Source organism: Ailuropoda melanoleuca, chromosome 3, assembly GCF_002007445.2.
Source record: "Ailuropoda melanoleuca isolate Jingjing chromosome 3, ASM200744v2, whole genome shotgun sequence".
NCBI classification, from domain to species: Eukaryota; Metazoa; Chordata; class Mammalia; order Carnivora; family Ursidae; genus Ailuropoda; species Ailuropoda melanoleuca.
In genome coordinates, this window is record NC_048220.1 from 138,720,164 (window position 1) to 138,732,855 (window position 12,692).

Genomic DNA, 12,692 nt, shown 5'->3' on the forward strand with positions numbered 1-12,692 from the left:
GTAACATACATTGGTCTTAGTGTTCTGACTAGCTCTCATGACTTTATCTTCCTGGGCTTCTTAGATGAAAATCCTTGTGTCAGTTCTTTTGGTCTCTCATCAGCTTCTGGTTTCTTTAAGATGTTGGGAGAATGTTCTGATTAAGCATAATTTTAACATTTTGCCCATCAATCCCACAGCCCTTTAAGACGGTGGTTAAGTTTAATAAGTCTTAGGAGTGAGAAGCTTCTCTTGCTTCTCCATCTGCTTCATGCCATGAATATGAGCCATATTTTTCTAGAGAGAAATGTCGAAGACCTCTTGTATGTAGTGAAAAATCACCTTTCCAAAATCTATAACTTGAAAGGAGGTATGTTTGCAATGTTATCAGTAGGCTATGAGAGCAAGTAAAGGCAATCAGATCTAAAGAGAACACTTGTTTTCTTTTTTCCTCTGTGTGCTTGAAGCCAGTTCAGTGACATTAACTGTAGCAACTGGTCCAGAGAAAAACCTGTTTGGGTCTAAATAGTGAAAGCTTACTTTCTAAGGCAAAAGTCGTTCCCTGTGCCCTTGCAGATAAGGAGACAAGGAGGCATCCAGCTCCTGGTGGACCTGCTGGACCATCGGATGACGGAAGTCCACCGTAGTGCCTGCGGAGCCTTGAGAAACTTGGTGTACGGGAAGGCCAACGATGACAACAAAATCGCCCTGAAAAACTGTGGTGGCATCCCGGCGCTGGTGAGGTTGCTCCGCAAGACCACCGACCTGGAGATCCGGGAACTGGTCACAGGTTAGAATCCTTACGAGCAGCACACCCGCCTCTCAAGATAGAGTCTCCATGACCCAGCATGGTAGCAAAAATGCTACCCGAGGAGGGTGGGCACGGGGCCTCTGGGAGGCTAACACCATGGGCAGTCCCAAGATGCATGAGCTGAAGGAGCAAATAAAAGGATATCTAATTTAGCACCCGTGGATTGACCAAATGAGATCATTAGGATCCAGTAAACATAACCCTTCTAAGATTCGATGACCCTATTTCAGTTTTGTCACTTGATTTACAAGTAGCTCAGCATCTTACAAGACCCACAGGTGATCATTAAAATGGCATTAAGAATTCATAAAGGACAAGATATGTGAGTTATTAATGAGGTATATATTCTGGTTTATAATGTGATTAAGAACAGAGATCTCCTCATGCTTAACAGTTAATTTCTTGAAAAAAATATTTATGCCTACTAAAAGTCCCTAGGTTATAGGATTACATGTTAGGAAATTTCTCTTAACATATATTTATGTATTTATATATTGTATATTTACATATACATTATATGCACATGTTATATATTTACATTTATCATATGTATATGTTATATGTTTACATATTTACATGTAGGGAATTTCTCAGACATGAACATGAGAGCCAGCCTTTTTGTGAACACAGAACTTTTGAGTTTTGTAAAGTGGAGATCACTAGCGTAGCACCTGCTAGCGCCATGAGGGTTTGATGAAGGAGAACATTGAAGCATGTAGCAGTACCTTTCCTGGCATCTGTGACCATTGGAATAAAATGGGTAAACATTAGCTTGCACTCTTATCCCTCACCTTCTAAATGTGCACTTTTCCTTGCTGGAATGCCAACAACCTAAGGGACCTCAGTATGGGTGTTCGGAGTACGCTTCTTGATTATCCATATTGTTGTTTTAGGTGATGTTTGGTTTTTCGTTCATCAGAGTTCCCCTTCAAGCATTTGGCAAATGGATTGCAAGGTTGATTGTCAAAAAAGGATCTCATAATTCTCTGTGATACCGCTGATCTTCTGTCTTGATTCCATAACCTCCTTGAAGCTATACTCGTGAGACACACGTAAACTTGTGTTTTTAAGAAAATACATTGCTCAAGCTTAGAGTCATAAATATTTGTTCAGGCTGAGGTCAGGACTCCCAGCTTCAGCCTATTTTCTTAAATTTACACCCTTTAAGGTTATTGTCACATCTCTTTCCCACTCTTAGCTAAATTAGTACTAGACCCCAGTTGCTTTTCTTTTTCTTTCTTTTTTGCATTTCTCTAAGTGGAGAATTGTCTTTGTAGAAAAAAAATCAGTAGTTAAGGTTACAGTGTTATTAAAGTGATGTTTCACATCAAACTAATACAGATCGGGTAAGGTGAAACTATTGTTACACACACATTATGACATGTAGGATAGTTGGGGGGGTTAGATAAATAATTGGAAGTATACCCTACCATTACAGTTAGGAGACCCCATCCCTACTTTCAGATTGAGAGAAAGGACTCCGTGTATGTGATGGAAAGCAAACACCATGGTGCTTCTGTGCATTAAGGCCTTGCCAGTGGACGCATGAGGCCCACAAAACTAAAGGACACCTTCCACTGTGCACGTCATGCATCCATTTCATGATTTTAAAAGAACTGGATTTTGCTAAAATTTGGGTTTGGCCCAACGCAAAACCCTCTGGGGCGGCTTATCTCATTGCCAAGGAAACTCGGCCACATGCAAAAGGCTGAGGTGATTGATGGCTTAAACCAGAAGGAAATGGCAACAGTAGCTCTGTCCCCTGACCTTGTCCACTGTGCATGCCTATGCTTCTTCTGATATTCAAAGCTACTAGGCAGCCCTGCTTCTGACAGATGCTGGATGTCTCCCATTTAATGCACCTGGGGAGTATCAAATACTTCTATGAGAGCCTCATTTGAAGACATCAAAAGCAGTTAATCTCTTCAGAATGTGGAGAAGTTTCCTTTGGCTGTGGGAAGGATGGAGTATTGATATGCAGACAGTACACATGCCCCTTCTCCTGCTCCTTTGTACCCATTGTCGTGTCATGACCCAGTGTTTCTGCATCAGCATGTGCTGGTGGCCAAGAATCATTCCACGTTCCCTCCTGGAAGAAATGCTGACTTCTGTCATGGCGCCATCCAAGCCATTGGGGCTGACTGGTTCCAGAAGGACAGTGCTTGCTACTTCAGTAGATGTTTTCGGCCGTTCTAGAGTCACGGTCTTGTTGTGCGTGGCTGCACTCCAGGCATGAATTTTAAGTTTTTCAAAGAAATACATGTTGTTAAAACATTTCGATGGGTTGAAGCTCAGGGTTTCTGGAGTTGCCTTGGTGGATACTGTTGAAACACGGTGAGCCCCTTAGCCAAGCTACTACTCTAGAAAGGGAAATCAGTAGCAAGCACGTACTAGAACATAACAGCGTGGAAGGAATTGCTGCTGCAGGCCAGTCTGCAGTAATAACCTTCTGAACTCCCTTGCTGGCAGAAATCTGAGGGTGCCTGGAAACCATCAAGGTTCTGCTAACTTCTTTGTAGACATAGCATGAATGATACAGCTCAAGCCAGCGCTGACTGCCCTGCCTGAGCAAAAGTAAAATGAGGCCAATGAATTCACTTCAAAGAGCCTTAAAGTGTCGTGTTCCTCTTCAGCACCAGCCCAGCCCTCGTCTGCCAAAGTGAGCTATGAAAGCTTGCATTCTGTCGGCTCCTGGGCAGCTTTGGGAATCCAGTATTTTAGTACAGCTAACTGATTTAACCTCGAGGACCTCAAAATCCCCCATTTGTCTTATCTGCCATTCTGTTTCCACTCCTCCTCTGAGACTCTTGTCTCCCCCCAAGTCTGGTAAATGCTTTGCTACGCTATGCTCGCGCTCTCCATTCATCCTTCATCATTCATTGTTCAGGTGCTTTGGAATTTCTGCGGGTGTCAGGTGTGCACTGATCCTTGGACGTCTGCATGCTCAGGGTTGACATTCAGTGGACCCACACGATGCTTCCACCAGCGTCCACTGGGATGTTTGTCGGCTCTGTTTGCAATTGTCCCACCCATGCCTTGCTGGCTGCTAAATGTGAAACTTAATTAGATGAGCACTGAGGCTCATGGTGGCTCTGGAGGATGGAGCTATAAGAGTACAAAGCCTTTCTTCACTGCTGTTGTCACATTGTCACAAGGACCCTCCTCAGAGCCTTTTCAGAATTAGGTTAGATAGGTATACATGAATTAACAAAACAGTGATTTCAGTGAAACAACTATACCGTTTACTTGCATTGTAATTCTGCAGCGGACCTAATAGAGAGTCCAGCAAGGACTGGTATGTGACAGAGCCCCATCAGTACACGGGAGCTTTCTCTCCTGCATTCTCCTCCCTGAACATTAGCAAATGCATGAACAACAATGTGTGTTAAAAATCTATATGTATGGGGGAGGGAGGGTGAAATACCCTTTGAATTCCTCTTTTAGATATTTACAAACTAAGATGTCTTGTAAGCAGATATTGAAAAGAACAATGTTAGTGATTTTTAAAAAATAATAAAGCATGTCTCTAAATGAGATTTTAGATTAGACCTAGGCTATATAACCAGAAGGGTGTAGAGCACCAAATTACAAACAATAAAAGACTAAAAGAAAGAAATGTTCTTGCAGAGCTTTAAATTATTTACTGAGTATCCCTTGGCAAACTGCTTGAACAATAATAAAATGTTAAAACTGAGCTATTTACATGCATTTACATTCAACACATAAGCATGCATGCTTAAAAGAAATCTGCCTGTTTGCACGGCAGTATCTATTCACAGCAGAATGTATTTTGCTTCTGCATGTTAGGCCTTGCAATAAATAATTTTCTTCCTATGCAATAATTACTATGAGATGATGATCAGAATTTTATTTAAATCCAGTTGAAGCTATTATATGCTAGCCATTACTTGAAATATTCTAAGCAAATAAACTTTGGTTACAAGTGCTGCATGTCCTTTGGGCTTGACTAATATAATTTTTCTCTCTCTAAATATGGAAATAATCAGCCTGAATTTTGAAATGCCCAGCTAAATATTTCAGAATGCTTTACAAATCATAATAAACCACTTTTTATTAAACCATAAAACTTAATAAATAACTTTTATTTCTGTTGAATGCAAGTGTCCTTAAGAGTTCTGATTCTCCAAGAGCAGAGTATATTCTTGCATCTTGTGCTTCAGATACCCAAATAGTCTTAACCTTTCAGTTAAAGAGACAGGCCTCAGTTTAACCATTTTACTTACCAGCATTAGGTCAGTTGATTTAATGCCCAGTCTGTTATAAGTTGAATTGCGTGCCCCCCAAATTCATATGTTGAAGCCCTAACCCATAGCCCTTCAAAACGTGACTCAGATGTAATTAGTTAAGTTAGGATACTAGAGTCAGGTGCGCTGTTAATCTGATATAGCTGGTGTCCTTATGAAAAGAAGAAATTTAGACACAGATACACACAGAGAGAAGGCGATGTGAACATGAAGGCAGAGAGGAGGTAATGCTTCTTCGAAGCAAAGAATGCCACAGTTTGCTCAAAAACACCAGAAGCCAGGAAAGACGCTGGGACCAGATTCTCTTCACAGCCTTGGCAGGAACCAACCCTGGTGACATCTTGATCTTTGACTTTCAGCCTCCAGAACTGTGATAGTAAGTTTCTGTTGTTTTGGTCACTTAATTGGTAGTACTTCCTTATGGCAGCCCTAGGAAACTAACACACACCCAGGTCTAGAGGGCTAGGGCGTCCTTCTTCTTTTCCCAGATGTGAGCAAACAGATTTGTTGGTCAAGGAAATAAAGCAATGCAAATAAATGTAGAACCATAAGGGCTTAAGAGTGTTGCTTAATCAGTTGGCCTGATTTCTTAATGCATCTTTTTAAAGCATTTACTTGTGAAGGATTGGAAGTGGCAAAGATGATAGTTAGATGCATTTTAATATTTTCAATCAAAGTAATGGCTATATATGATCAAAAGATGAAATTGTATAAAGGCGCTTACAATGAAAACAACAGTCCCCTTCCTCATCTGTCTTCTGGTATTAGACACTCCCAGTCCCTCAGAGGCTTTCAGCCTCAGCTTTTGCTTTGTTTTTTTTAGTTTTCTCGTGGTTATTCCATGTCTTTAAATAATATGCTTATTTCACTCTAATCAGTTATCACAGTCTTTTCATATTGACTTTCTATTATGATGGAGAAGGATTTTTCACATTTTCACCACTCTGCCTTCTCCTTTCCAAAGTGATGGGGTCATTGCCTTTGGCTCCTCAGCAAATGCATCAGTAACTTCAAAGTTAAGCTTCTGTCTTTTCCATCTAATAAAAACATTATCTCATCACCCGTTTTATAAGATAAGAATATTAGTGCTCTGTGTCTTCACCTTCTTCACAACCTCTGTCATCGTACTTGACTTTTACCTTGTCAAGCTTGAATATATTTGCAGTCTATTCTGTAACCAGAGTCCATTTTGCAGGGTTTTCTATAGCTCAGCTCAGAAGTTGAAAGCCAGAGAGGAGCCTTCGCATTACGAGGGAAGAGCAGACCCATGTGGTACCCAGTCACCACATTTCTTTCCCAGTGGGTCCAAAGTGATGATCCTCATCAAAAGAGTACATTTCTAGGCTCAGACCTAACAGATCCTTCATCATCTACAACACCCACCGACTCAACTTTGCCTGTGATTTTGATCATCAGTTCCCTGGTTTTCCAGAAATCTCATGAGCAGAATCCTCTATTTGGGGGCAGAATTTGATGATTTCTCTCTAGAACTGCTGCATTGCTCTCCATGGTTGGGACGTCTGTCTCCTAGATCCCAGGCCCCCCTCTCTTGGTTTATTCTCTTATAAGTTTCAAATATTAATTAATGAACTAAGGTGCTTAGGAGATGAAATTCTGAAAATGTCAGTAGTAAATTATCACACATGATTGATATTTATTAGATATGGTTGGATAGAAATTATTTTTCTCGGGAATATTTTCTATAACTTAATTTTATCCCTGACACATAAAAGTCTGTGATGAGATATCTAGGTTTGCGCTTTTTAAAAATTCATTGGAATTGAACATTTCCATGTTAAAGAGTAATGAATGACCTTATGTGCCAGAAAACTCTCGTTTCTTTTTAATTCATTTTCTCTATCCTCTCTTTAGAATTGTTGGTAGTCAGATTTTGAACCTCTTGGACTTTAACTTTCTCTTATATTTTCATATATAATATGGAGCCCTTTGTCTTTTTATCATGAGAGGTTTCTCCAGTATCCAAAATTTCTCTCAATCTATCAATGAGGGTTTTTTTTTTTTGCAGGGATCTAGGGAAACATTATTATTATTAATATTAATAGTATCATTATTTTAATTCTGAGAACTCCCTTTTGTTGTTTCAATAACCTCTATTCTTATTTTATGATGTAAACTAGTCTTGCTTTTCTGTAAAGATATTATTTAGAACCAAGGTTTGTTTTTTTTTTTGTCATAAATCATCTCACCTTTCTCTGGTGTCATTTCTTTTTATTTGTTTTTATGGGAGTCTTTCTCATTAATTTTGCAGGCTTACTTTAAATGTGGAAAGATCCTCAGTTCTCTGTTCTTTTTTTTTTTTTTTTTTTTGGATGAAAGAAAATGTTGCTTTAATGAAGGTTTATATACAGTGTAGTTTCAAGCAGTTGAGCACATGGCTATTCCCATACGCTTCTACACGTAAGTTTATAAAACCGTGTATTTTAAGGAACAATACACTTGAATGACGGTATGTACACAGTGAACTTTCAAATTATAGAAACAGCCCAAGTGCTCATAGACTGATGAATGGATAAAGAAGATGTGGTGTGTATATATCGTATCTATATGGTGTTATATAAGATGTGATACACATACACACACACATACATGTATGTATACACACACACACACACAATGTAATATTACTTAGCAATAAAAAAGGATGAAATCTCTGCTCATTTTTAAGACAGAAAGAGTAGAGAGTTGAGCTCTGTGCACATCAGTGAAGCTTGTTAATTGTGAGCTTGGCTTCAGGTGAGCAGGTAGGCGTGAGCTGTTGTGATGGGGAGCCCTCCAAGTATCTTGTTGAGGAGGAGGGCTTTCCTGTAAGGCTTACATATCCACATTAGCTTTTCTGTTCTCGCCTACTGTGGTCAATCTCTTTGGAGAACAGTCTTCTGAGTTGTTTATGTGTCTGGCCTATAGGGAGAGGCCAGTAATTTTCTGGCTGTCAGGTGTTCTTTCCACCTGGGTAGGAGTGGACAGTGAGAGGGCAGGGCGTTCTCTGCGCACAGGCAGGAGTGGAGAACGAGAGGGTGGGCAGCTGCTTCCTTTCAACCAATCATCCTTTGATAGCCTCCCTTCTCATTTCTACATCCCCTGTGCCTGCCTTCTCTGAGCATGAATCTTCCCTAGGTTCCACTAGGACAGTCACCCACCTCCTCGGATTATCGGAATGGAGCCCCCTCTGTGTTTATCCTGGGCTGTCCTGGCTTTCACTACAGCTTCACCAGCCAACTCAGGTCCATCTGTTCTGCATATTACAGAAATAAAACAAAATGTCTCATCTGCTGGATACTCCTTCCATTTTCTTCTTTGTTCCATTATGTTCCCATTAATAATCTCTTGCCTGCATGAGTTCTGAACAGTTTCACAGATACCGCAAAGTGTAAATATTATTAGGTATTGCCTCTATTACTGATAGAAGCCAAGTTGGAGGCATTCCCTTAGGTCTATGAGCCAAGTGAGTGTACTATTTCAAAAGAAGTCTAGGATGTAGCATTAACTATAAACAGCCTTCATGAAAAGAGGCACTGGAACAGAGGGGAAGCATTTTCCCTACTGGCATCTTCCAGTGTGTTTTCTCTTATCCCTTTTGCTGTGATCACCTAGAAACATGGCTCATCTCTCCAAAGCAGAAGCTAAGCATTTTGTCAAGGTAGCCTCTCCTCTTTCTTCCTGAGCTTTTTGGTGATCACCTGGGACTTCTGTTAGGCATTTCATATATTAAGAGGTGCTGAAATGGGTCCAGATAGCACACCATTTACCAAATTCAGGGTCACCATGTTCCCAAAGTGTAAAATTAAGTCCCAGGTTTATTTCATATCCCAAATAATGTCCAGCCGCGTTGACTAACATAGCATATCAGAGGTTCTGCCATAAGATTAAACAGCATCACAAAGAGAAAACGGAATGGAGACATTCCAATAATGAAATGTCAGCAACATAGAGATGCCTCAAATGTTAATATAAACCCCACCAAATATTGAATTGCCAAGGAGAAATTAAAAATCAAAGTTTCAACCCACTTTTATGTTGAATTCCAAAGACTTTAATGTTCAAAAGAGCTAAAGCCTGAAAATCAATCTCTTGCCCTCGGGTGTTGCAGTTCAAAGTCCACAATTCTTACGTTAACTAAAGTACAAAAATCATCCTCCCCAGCTTTTCTATTCTGCATGGCCACTTCCAGAAGGTTCTCTGTCCCTCTTTAGGCAGCCCAGGGCTACCTTATGCTGGAATTGTTGACATACTTTCAGGGCCTCAATCGTACCTTGTTTCAGTGTCAACTGCTACCCATCTCATTGTCTAGGGGTGTGAACTCTGGCCCATGGCCATCACCTGTAGAGAAGAAGCCATCCTAAGCCCTAAGAGCAGTTATCCCAGACACAGGTGTGTACCCCAAGGCTAGCCCCAACCAAGGCCATGGCAGCCACTCAGTGAAGTCTGTAGTGGTTACGTATTTCTGCTACAACATATTTCCAAAAATCTAGCCACGTAGAACAGTGCAAGTTTATTACCTTCCAATTCCGTAGGTTAGACGTCCAACATAAGTCCCACTGGGCTAAAATCAGGATGTCAGCAGGGCTGTGCTCCTTTCCGGAGACTCTAGGGTCGGTCCTTGCCTTTTCCGGCTACTAGAGCTGCCCGCATTCTTTGACTGGAGCCCCACTTCTACTGTCTTCAAAGGCAGCAGCATTGCATCTCCGAAAAATCTTCCATAGTCACATTTCCCTCTGACTGCTGCCAGGAGTGGTTGTCTGCTCCTAAGGACCTATGTGATTAGTTGGGCTCACCTGGATAATCCAAGAGAATCTCTAAGATAATCTACCCATTTAAATTAATCACATCTTCAGTAAAGGGTCACATATTCACTGGTTCTGGGGATTAGGACATGCACATTTTTAGAGGACCATTATTCTGCCAACCACTGTATTTGAGGGAAGATGAGTAATTGGAGATCTTTTTGGATTTAATCAGTTAGGAGAGGCCAGTCCAGTGGTGCCTGGCTTTCAGAGTCCACCATTGGTGAACTTAAAATGAATCAGGGGACAAAATCCCAGCAAAAGATTAATTTGATATTATGCATTTACCAGTGGAAGGGAAAACGAATCCACCCATGGAATTGGAAACGTTGCCACCATTTGCAACATTTAGATCCTGGCAGTGGAAGCAACTCTGTTACTAGGCACCTCAGCTGGGCTTTGAACAGAAAAACATGAGCCGTATAGGTAATAGGGTCAGGGGGACTTATTATCAAGCTGAGACCTACTACCATGGTAGGAGCTAGTAAAGAAGTCCAAGGAAGCCTTCGCCTATGTGGTGCTGAGTGGGAAGTTGACGTAGGTCAGGAGGCAGAGATCAGGAAGACAAGCTGGATATGAAGCAGGGGAGAGCAAGGACCAGCAGGCACCCATGAGGATAGATGGGAACCCTCTTCTGCCTTTCCCTGGCTACATATTGGCCACGTGAGAGAAACACAAAGGCTGAATCCCTTGGCCACAGTGTTCCACACACGCCTGGCCCAGGACACGTGGAAGCTGGGTAAGAAGTGGGAGTGGCAGCTCTGCGGCCGCCATTGACCCACCCCAGAACGTGAGGCAGCAGACCGACCCATGACAGTGCCCACTGCCTGCGGCAGGGCCTGGTGCCCTGGGCCTGCAGCTGTCAGAGTCCAGCGCCTACTGCTTCCCTAGCACCTGCCTCGTTGCCTGCAGATTTCTCCTGTGGACATCCTTACCCTGGAAACCAGAAGGGAAGGGAATTCAGGAAGGCGTAGTTGCAGCTCAGCTAGGATGACGCACTACAAACCCCCGCACCAGCTCTTACTGAGGTGATGTCTTTCCCTCAACAAAGCCTGCAGAGTCCCCCTCGACAGCATCTCGGGCATCCACGAGCACCTCTGCTGTGCGCCACTCAGGTCTCCCTGCTTGTCCATGTTCCAGGCCCCAGGATCCAGATCTTCCGTCAGCTCTTTCTGCTGCTCTGACTGGAGGTGCTTCTGTGGTTCATTTCCCTCTGCTGCTCTGCTACAAGTTTCAGGAATGCTCGGTTGAGCTTCCACCTGCTGACCCTGCTTCTGCATTTGGACTCTGCTCTTTTTGTCTTCAGGAGAGCAGTGTTTGCTGGCATTGAATCCTGCCTTCCTCTACTTTTCCTTGGCTTCCAAACCTGAAAGCATTGCTCTGGCAGCAACATGCCTTTCGAACATTTCTCTAGATTCTAGAATAGGAGTTGGCAAACTTTTCCTGTAAAAGGTCAGATGATAACTATTTTAGCTTGCAAACCATAGGGTCTCTGTTACAACTACTTAATTCTCCCTGTATTGGGTGAAAAGAGCTATCGACAGTACATTTAAAAAATTGGTCATAGCTAGGTTTCAATAAAACTTTATGTATAGAAGCAAATGGCTTGTCCTCAGGCCATAGTTTCTAGAATCCTCACCTGCACCCTGTCTTCCACACCAAGTTCTGAACAAAAATGAAGAGGGAGGCCATATTATCAACTCATTATTCTTAGAAGTCAGGTTGGAGGCCAGGCTCTAGGCCTGTTTGCCAAGCGGGTTGGCTAATACCGAAGCCCAGCATTAGGTGGACGTGTCCACCATTCCGCAGACAGCACTCGGGTCAGGGAAGGCGTCCTCTTCCTCTACCAGCCCCACAGGACACATTCTCATGGAGACCACGGGAACCAGAGTTTCCTCTGGCCACTCATTCCCAAGAGGAGGAAGATAGACAGAACTGAACCAAAGCTATGCATGCCTGCTGATTATTTGGATAAGTCTCTCCTCCTAGCGCTGGAAGAACGAGTGAGGGCTCGTGCTCCACGAGTTGTGCTCTACCCACAGGAAGAATCATTCCGCAACACCCCACTGAGGAGGAGAAGAGATGGGTGTCTGTGGTTGGTCTGCCTCTTGACCCCAACTCATTTCCTAACCAGCTACGTATCACACATTCTCTACAGAGATGTCTGCTCTTATCTCCTCTAAATGGTCATTTTAACCATTTTAGGGTTTTTTCTCTATAGCAGGTAGCCCAGTTGTATCCAAAAGTTGATGGCAAGACTTAGAACCCTACACGGAGCACCTAATTTCCTCCCCAGCCAGGCCAAGTCTAACCAAATTAGAAAGTTCACACCATTGACTTCCTGCTCACCCCATTCTTAATTCTAGAGTTTAAAACCAATCTGTAGGCTGTAAGTCTCATTCATTCATTTGTTAAACAAATGATTGTTGAGCACCTACTGTGTGGCAGTGAGGTTAGGTGCTTGGGTTACAGGTGCTTGGTGAACACCGGGTATCTTCTAGCCATAGACCATCCCTGGGTATGGTACTCATTCCTAATGATGCTGGTGCCTGGAAGCCAGATGGAGGAAGGAGGAAAGAAAGGGCATGGTTGGGAGGGTCCTGGGAGGGTCCTGGATTTCAGTTCATTTACGTGGAAAGAAGTGGACTGTATCGGGGTGCCTGGGTGGCACAGCGGTTAAGCGTCTGCCTTCGGCTCAGGGCGTGATCCTGGCATTATGGGATCGAGCCCCACATCAGGCTCCTCTGCTATGAGCCTGCTTCTTCCTCTCCCACTCCCCCTGCTTGTGTTCCCTCTCTCGCTGGCTGTCTCTATCTCTGTCAAATAAATAAATAA

The 12,692-nt window shown here is 42.7% G+C and overlaps 1 protein-coding gene across 1 annotated transcript in view; it reads left to right on the plus strand.

Moving 5' to 3' along the window:
• Positions 1-12,692, plus strand: part of CTNND2 (catenin delta 2) — a 966,176-nt gene that overhangs the window by 718,563 nt on the left and 234,921 nt on the right. The window contains exon 11 of the mRNA XM_034657085.1: positions 556-769. Within this exon, the coding sequence (XP_034512976.1) occupies positions 556-769 (214 nt within the window). The remainder of the gene's footprint in view (positions 1-555; positions 770-12,692) is intronic.